General features: G+C 37.9%; 1 protein-coding gene across 1 annotated transcript; it reads right to left on the reverse strand.

Annotated features, from left to right (window-relative positions):
• Positions 1–282: 282 nt before the first annotated feature.
• On the reverse strand, positions 283–1446 carry LOC145114458 (photosystem II reaction center W protein, chloroplastic-like). Its single transcript, XM_079050471.1, has 2 exons — positions 1239–1446; positions 283–733 (listed from the first exon to the last, which is right to left on the reverse strand). Exons 1-2 carry the CDS (start codon positions 1330–1332, stop codon positions 411–413), a joined length of 417 nt encoding a protein of 138 aa, XP_078906597.1. The 5' UTR covers positions 1333–1446; the 3' UTR covers positions 283–410.
• Between the last annotated feature and the right edge of the window lie 6982 nt (positions 1447–8428).

The raw sequence follows: 8428 nt of genomic DNA on the forward strand, positions 1-8428 counted from the left end.
ATGGAAAAAATATTTAATCAAAAATACCAAAAAATAACATGTGTCCAAGTTAATAAGAAAGTGGCATGTGGCAAAATTATTTTCATTTATTAGGGAAATTTTTTCTTAAAAAAACACCGCTAACCTTTTTGAAACAATTTACGGTCTGGATTTTAAAGCATGGTTATCTTATGATTAAATGAAATATTTAACAAAATGTCTGAAATAAAATATTTTCTTCCAGAATATCTGCATAAAGAAAACGAAATTAAACTTTACAAGAAATATGTCAAGGTTCAAATCTACAAGGACAAAAGTGCAATTTTCATAAACACAAATACTCCACAATCAAAGTGTACAGAGAGGATACATGAATAATATTACACATAAGTCCATCACAATACGCACATTGTCAATTTAGGGAAGAAAGTTTAAAGGGATAAACCAGACTCCTCATCCTCGTCAAGGCTACCGGTGTACACAAAGTAAAGTGTCCAAATCAAACCAAAGACACCAAAAAGGATCCACCCGAGAAGGTTGTTGCTTAGACCAAAGGGTAGTCCAGTTCCTTCTGTGCTCATTCTCTCGTCCACTAGCGCCATGGCAGCTGGGCTCGACATGGTTGCAGCTACTGCTGCAACCATCAATGATGATGCACCCATACTCAATTTGTGTGGAACATCATTGGATGCGACAGTTGCCTTTCCTTCCATGGAGCACCTCACTTTTCCCATCTTGCTCATTGATGGCAACCCTAATCGATATTAACAACTTTTATTAGTCAGGTACTAAACTTGCAATTTACCCTAAACTACAAGGACAACTTGTGTAGTTTACTCTATTTTCTATTTTCTTATCTCAATAAGCATTTTTTTAGTGTTCGAGAAAACTCGAATCTTTTCAAGGATTTTTAGATTATTAGGTGTCAAATTAATCGGATTTGAACAAAACAAGTAATATGTTACTATAACTCTATAAGCTACTACTACGCTCAATGACAATTTTTCTGATAGTTCCAGATCATCAACTAATTAGTTTCTTGGTATTTCACCTCCAATGTTAATACCTACATGTCTATCAATTTCACAATCACTTGTACACGAATAGCATCAGATCTAAAACATAACGAGAATCAGAAACTATGAGTGGTTAATCATTAATAAGATTCATCCATCTATCACTTATAAGACAATTAATTCACAATTAGCATTGGATTCTGATGGTGCTTGATGATAAAACTCACTTAATTTAGAACGTACCGAGGATGGGGGAACTGCGGGTAGTGATTGAAGGTTTTTGGAGAAGAGAGAATGAAGGTGAGGAGGTAGAAATGGAAGCGGAAATGGATGCCATCTTCGTATTCTTCTTCTTCTCTTGATTTGCAGGAACTTCAAGGTTCGGAAATGGAGACCTCAATTCAAAAATTGAGGGTTTCAGTTTGTGTTTTTATATAAAAGTATATATGATTTTTGATAGGTTTATTGAATTATATGCGATGCAACCACATAAAATGGATTACATGGATTGAACCTCATCTTTAGTGGACCACTGGTTTTGCTCCACGTGTAATGCCATCCTTACGGTTTACACAAAATGTGAAATGCTTTGTATCTAATTCTCTATAGTGGTACATGATACAGGGTGCAGGGATCGCAAAAGGGTTGTTAAAATTTTTAAGCCAGAATTGTTGAATTGAACTTTATTTTATTTTCACGAGAAAAGATATGTTCAGATGAGTTAAAAAGAATCATTTTCCGAATATAGTAGTAGATAATATTTTACGTGGCTAAATCATGTTGAATAACAATATAGATGTGGGAAATTGATTAATATAACCATTTTGTTGTGTTTATTTTAAAAAACAATAACCACTATAAATCGTTTTTATAAAATAATCATCATCTCCAAAATGGGTCATTCCATAGACCAGTTTGGACGGTGTATCCAGCCCAGCCCATTGAAGATATTCCGGAATGACCATTCCGGACTAATCCGTCTTGTTCCGGATCTCGATTTATAATATTGAGGTTTTTTTTTTTAAAACGGCAAATCTATACTTTTTCTAAACTATTTCTTAATTCCAATCATGTCAACTGCGGTACTTGAACTCTCAACCTCAAAGAGGGAGGTCAACATTGGATACCGTTGGTCTAGACGCTCTGTGGTTATAATATTGGATTACAGATTTTATTTCAACACATTCCAGAAAAGTAACTACGAACTCATTTTGAGCCATTCTGACACATTCCGACCACTATTACACATTTCAAAGTTAAGAACCAAAGAATATATGGAACACGATCTTGATCATCTGATTGTTTTACCGGTAAGTAATTTACTCTTACACTTTCAGTAGTTTGATTTTAAGAATTTTGTTTTTAGTAACTTAGTTCGGAACACAAAAAACAGGTTTCAGGACTTGTTGTAGATGTTTAAATTAGATTTAGGACCAACCCAAAAGTTGTTTACTTATTTATACATCGGAATTTGGTATACCTTAACAAAAAAAAAAGTTCCGGAACACCTTCGGAATGTCTGAAATGCGAGGAACTATTCCGAAATGCGAAGACCAAGTTTGGAATGTTCATCACATTTCGTTTCAAACCACAGTTTAAACTTATGGATTACCTTAAGATTAATTTATTTGTTTTTATTGCAACATGACGAGCTTTTTGAAGCATCAATTACCCTATCTTGCAAAATCGTAATTGTTGTGGATATTCTTGCGGGGAAATTTGGGACGTTACAATAAACTTCAAAGAATTCGCTAGACATGTAGACCATGTATTAGGATCCCTTTTTATCAAATGATCATAAGCTTCTTGGCTAAACTTTCTCAATTCTTCCATGTTACTCTTAAAGCCTTCTTCCGTGGTTGACATGCAAGATCGCCAAAACATGTTCCTATGCGTCTCACTGTTGACGTTTTCTTCCTAAAATACGCATAAATATGTTGCGCCCATTGTATGTGTACAACATATGACATTACTTCCTTCACACTTTCTACAAGCCCATGTTTTTGGACATATTAAAAAATATTTAAGTACTTTTCTGTTTTTTTTTTTTTTCCTGTTTTGGACATATTAAAAAAAATTGTTTTTTTCTTGTATTTTATTGTCTTAGAAAGATTTTTTTTCCCGTTCTTTTTACTGTTTTGTGCTTTTTTCTGTTGTCAATGTTTTTTTATAGCTTTGAAGTACTTTTTTGACAAAAATTTAAAGTTTGTAAAAAAAAAAAAATACATTGTTGGTCAAAAATCAAAGTAAGACATCTTCCTTGAACTAATGTCCGCACCTAACTGTTACACAAACCACTTCCAATTGTCGTTATTTTCAACGTCTACAACGTCCCAAGCTATTGGATAAATTTGGTTGTTTACATCTCGTCTGATTGCAGATAATAGCTCTCCTTTGTCGTGTCCAATCAAGAAACAACCATCCAATTCAATTACCCGACGACAACCGTTATTCCAACCATCTTTTAAGGCTTCAAAGCAAATGTAGATACTTTGAAAATAATTGCTATCCGAGTTACTTTTCACTATAATATTTATGGTACTACCCGGATTTGACCTCAAAATTTCATAGCCATAATCTCAAACTCTTGCTTAATGGTCTGACAATTTCCCATCTATTAAAAGTAATGCCTTAGTCCGTGTCCTTTGACATTATGGAGTACTTACCATGTAAGAAAACGTCGTTCGAATGTCAGCTTTCAATTCCTTTATTTTCATCATGGGATTTCTTATCATCTCATCCACATAGTGTTTAGCAATCCAGGATAGAGTAACAAGAGCCCCAAAGTCAAAAATTTTGAGAACATCTATGATTATCATTTAAAGATTTAATTTGGAAATTTGTTTCACTTCCAATCCAAGAAGCATACAACCTATACGGGCACTTTTTTTGGTCGGTTTCTTTCCCACAAACTACTAATATCTTATCATGATCACTTTCTGCAAAATGCAACTGAAACCCATTTGCCACGACGTAGTTGTTGGCGAGAGCTGGATAAGCTCTAATTTTCTAGATAATTATCAACCGGTTGTATTTCCTTGTTTGTAGCATATAGATTAGAAGTTTGTTATTTTGTATCTGTATAAATCCTTGTACTCTGTTTATTTATCATATATCGAAAATCTGGAAATCCCTTTCTTCCATACGTATTCTCTCAAGCTCTCATGGTATCAGAGCAAATCCTTTGAAAGTCTTGTAACAGATCGAAGCAATGGTGGAATCTGAAACTGGAGGTGGATCTGGTTTGAATGCACCAGTCGTTGTACAAAACATTCAAGATGCACTGTTCCCTTCTGGTGTCATTCTTGACGAAAATAATTATCCTTTGTGGTCTCAGTTAATGGAGATGCGCATAGGAGCTCGTAACAAATCCGGTTTTCTCACTGGATCCTCGGTTAAACCAACAACGAATGAGAAACTTATCGAATCATGGACCACGGATAACAACAAAGTGAAAAGTTGGCTCATTGATTCAATGAGTCCAACCCTAATGCGAAGATTCATCCGACTGAAAACGGCGGCTGAAATGTGGAGTGCTGTATCGAAAACCTTTTATGACGGGACAGATGAGACCCAACTCTTTGAACTAAACCGTAAATCCTTCAGCACTCGCCAGAACGGAAGACCTTTAGCAACTTACTACAATGAATTGGTTAGTCTCTTTCAAGAGATTGACACACGTATGAATGATGAATCTGATAATGTTGAGGCAGCGGTGGCGGTAAACAAGGCGCTGTCAAGATTCAGGGTCCACATCTTTCTTGCCGGCTTGGATCCCGAGTTTAACCAGGTTCGGAGCGAATCTCTTAGAAAGGACCCTCCTCTTAGCCTTGAGTCTTGCTATGCATATATTCAGAAGGATCAGAATCAAAGGAGTGCAATGGAGGCTGTACCCGTTGAACCCGATAGCATGGTCCATGCTGCAACCCGTAACAGACCCTTCAAGAATAAAGGTCCAAACGAAAAAGGCGGAAACAATTTCACTTGCACTCACTGTGGAGAGACAGGCCACTCAAAATTAAGGTGTTACGAGATCATCGGTTATCCCGACTGGTGGGATTTTTCGAAGAAACCAAGGAAGAAGGTCGGGCAAGGACTAGCGGCGGCTGCACCTTCCTCTTCCAATAGTGAAGGTGCTTCGGTGGCAGCCCATACTTTCACAAATTCTGGTAAGTCTTATCCTAACCACACGAAAACTAGTAGTTGGATAATCGATACGGGAGCCACCGATCATATGATAAACGATCCTAGTATCTTAACCACATCTTGTACACCAAAACAATCAAAAATTTATACAGCTAATGGAGATGTCGAAAGTGTAACTGCTGAAGGAACAGTAAAGGTCTCTAAATCCATGGAATTAGACTCCGTACTTGTTGTTCCCTCCCTATCAACCAATTTACTTTCAGTTGGTCAAGTTACTGAAGCTCTAAACTGCTATGTTATATTCTGGCCAAATGATTGTGTGTTTCAGGACATGGTGACACATCAGATTCGTGGCTATGGTACTAGGAGGGGGAGACTCTATTATTTGGAAGAAGATTGTAGGAGTCAAGTGAATCACGTGGGAGTAGTAGAAGCAAATAAGTCCATGATTGTGCTATGGCACCGCCGCCTTGGACATCTTTCTTTTGAGTATCTTAGGAAATTAAAACCCAATTTGTTTTTGAATGTATCGAACAATTGTTTTAATTGTGATATATGTGAACTTTCAAAAAATAAAAGAATATCCTATAGTCCTAGTACTCATAAAGTTACAATGCCTTTTATGGTAATTCACTTTGATGTGTGGGGGCCGGCACCAATTGCTACTCCTAATGGTGCACGCTATTTTGTTACTTTCATAGATGAATGCACACGTATGATATGGGTATCACTTCTCAAACACAAAGAAGAAGTTTTTAATGCATTTGTAGAATTATATAATCATGTGAAAACGGAGTACAAGAGGGATATTCAAACTCTCCAATCGGATAATGGTGGGTAATACGTGAGCCTTGATATGAAAAACTTTTGCAAACAAAACTCAATCCGCCATCAAACTTCATGTGCAAAAACACCACAACAAAACGGGTTAGCTGAACGGCGAAACAAATCTATACTAGAGATAGTACGTGCCTCACTCTTTGACATGAAAGTCCCTAGGAATTTTTGGGGGGAGGCGGTCCGATCTGCTGCCTACATTATGAACCGCACACCCTCGAGGGTGATCCAATTCGATACCCCTCTTAAAAGGCTTCATAATCTGCTAGAAACGGAACCAAAGCTGAATTTGGAGCCACGTATCTTTGGGTGTACTGCATTTGTTCATCAAAACTCCGGTAAGCTTGAACCACGAGCTGCTCGATGCATGTTCATCGGATATGCGGAATACAAGAAAGGTTATAGATGCCTTGATCCCGACAATGGGAAAGTGTATGTGACCCGTGATGTCTCATTCCACGAGACGGTACCGTATTTCTCGAATGAGGTATCACTTCAGGGGGAGAGAAATAGTGATGAAGTGATCCCGAATAAGACACAAAACTCTAATTCTAGTAATGATGATGACGAAGTTGTATGTGTAACTGAACAGATACCACCGACACAAATGTTTGATGAATCAGTTGTGGAAACGAATCCTTTTCAAGGATTCGATGAAGGTTGTGAGACAGAGACGGAGGAAGGGAATGATACCGATGATGCCGTTTTTACAGATATAGCCAGCGATACAAACAATGGTAACAATAATATAATGGGTTCTGTTTTACAGGCACATGAGCAAGAACCGGAGGCACATGAGCAAGAACCGGAGGCGAGTGTAATACCTGATGGAGACGGCGACAACACTCAAAGACTCCCAGCACGAAGTACACGTGGAAAACCAAAGAAAATGTACGAACCAGACCCAAAGGCGAAAAAGAAATACCCGATCTCAAATTATGTTTCTCAACATAGGCTCACGGAAGCACATGCTGGTTTGGTAGATAATTTGGCAAGCACCACTATTCCTGAAAATATTGAAGAAGCTTTAAAGGATGAGGGGTGGAGACAAGCAGTGAATGAAGAGATGAAAGCACTTCAAATGAACCAAACATGGGATCTAGTAACTCTTCCTCATGGAAAAAAGACGGTGGGGTGTAGATGGGTTTTCACTGTGAAATTGGACTCGAATGGGAATGTGGTAAAACTCAAAGCTAGGTTGGTGGCGAAAGGGTATACACAGAAGTCTGGAATCGATTATGGAGATACGTTTGCACCGGTGGCAAAGATGAACACAATTAGAATTCTCATTTCACTTGCTGTAAATGAAGATTGGCCGTTAAAGCAGTTTGATGTAAAGAACGCCTTCTTAAATGGCTATCTTGAAGAAGAAGTTTACATGGACCCTCCTCCGGGTGTTGATAGTCATGGAAAGGTGTGTAAGCTGAAGAAGGCCTTGTATGGGTTAAAGCAATCACCGCGAGCATGGTTCGGACGGTTCTCTACCTTTATGAAGAAGATAGGTTATAGACAAAGTGATGCAGATCACACTTTGTTTATAAAGACCAAGTCCGGGAAAGTGACGGCCCTAATCGTTTACGTGGACGATATGGTAGTAACAGGAAATGATAAAGAAGAAATTAAAAGGCTTCAGAAGATCTTGGCCACTGAATTTGAACTAAAGGACCTTGGAAGTTTGAAATACTTCTTAGGTATTGAAGTAGCAAGGTCTAAAAATGGAATATCGATGAATCAAAGGAAGTTTATTTTGGATCTTTTAACAGAAACCGGTATGTTGGATTGTAAACCCATTGATACGCCTATTGAAGTGAATCATCACTTAGAGATGGTTCCTGATCAAGTGCCTGCTAACAAAGACCGTTATCAAAAGCTGGTAGGGAAGTTGATCTACCTATCTCACACACGACCTGACATAGCTTATGCGGTGTCAGTTGTAAGCAGGTTTATGCATGCGCCAAGTGAGAAACATATGCAGGCTGTTTTTCGAATCTTAAGATACCTAAAGTCATCTCCTGGTAGGGGGTTATTCTTTGGAAAACATCAAGACCATAATGTAAGTGGTTTTACAGATGCTGATTGGGCTGGCGATCGTAGTGATGGAAAGTCCACTTCCGGATATTTTACATTCGTTGGAGGAAATTTAGTTACCTGGAGAAGTAAGAAACAAAAGGTTGTCTCTAGGTCTAGTGCAGAAGCTGAGTTCAGAGGAATGGTTCATGGCACTTGTGAACTTTTGTGGATTAAACGCATCTTAAGGGATCTAGGAGTATCTCTAAGGGCTCCAATGAAGTTGTATTGCGATAATGAATCAGCGGTGAAGATTGCTAATAATCCAGTTCAACATGATAGAACTAAGCATGTGGAAATTGACAGACATTTCACGAATTCCAATTCTGTTGGAATGGAATAACGAATTCCAATTCTGTTGGAATCACAGAAGTTGATGTTTG

This window comes from Lactuca virosa, chromosome 5 (genome assembly GCF_052849685.1).
Source record: "Lactuca virosa cultivar CGN04683 chromosome 5, Lactuca_virosa_CGN04683_v6, whole genome shotgun sequence".
NCBI classification, from domain to species: Eukaryota; Viridiplantae; Streptophyta; class Magnoliopsida; order Asterales; family Asteraceae; genus Lactuca; species Lactuca virosa.

Bases quoted from the DNA above. Each gene is read 5' to 3' on its own strand.
- LOC145114458 (XM_079050471.1), bottom strand. From the start codon at position 1,332: ATGGCATCCATTTCCGCTTCCATTTCTACCTCCTCACCTTCATTCTCT. The intron at 734-1,238 runs GTACGTTCTAAA...AATATCGATTAG, and splicing joins CCGCAGTTCCCCCATCCTCG to GGTTGCCATCAATGAGCAAG.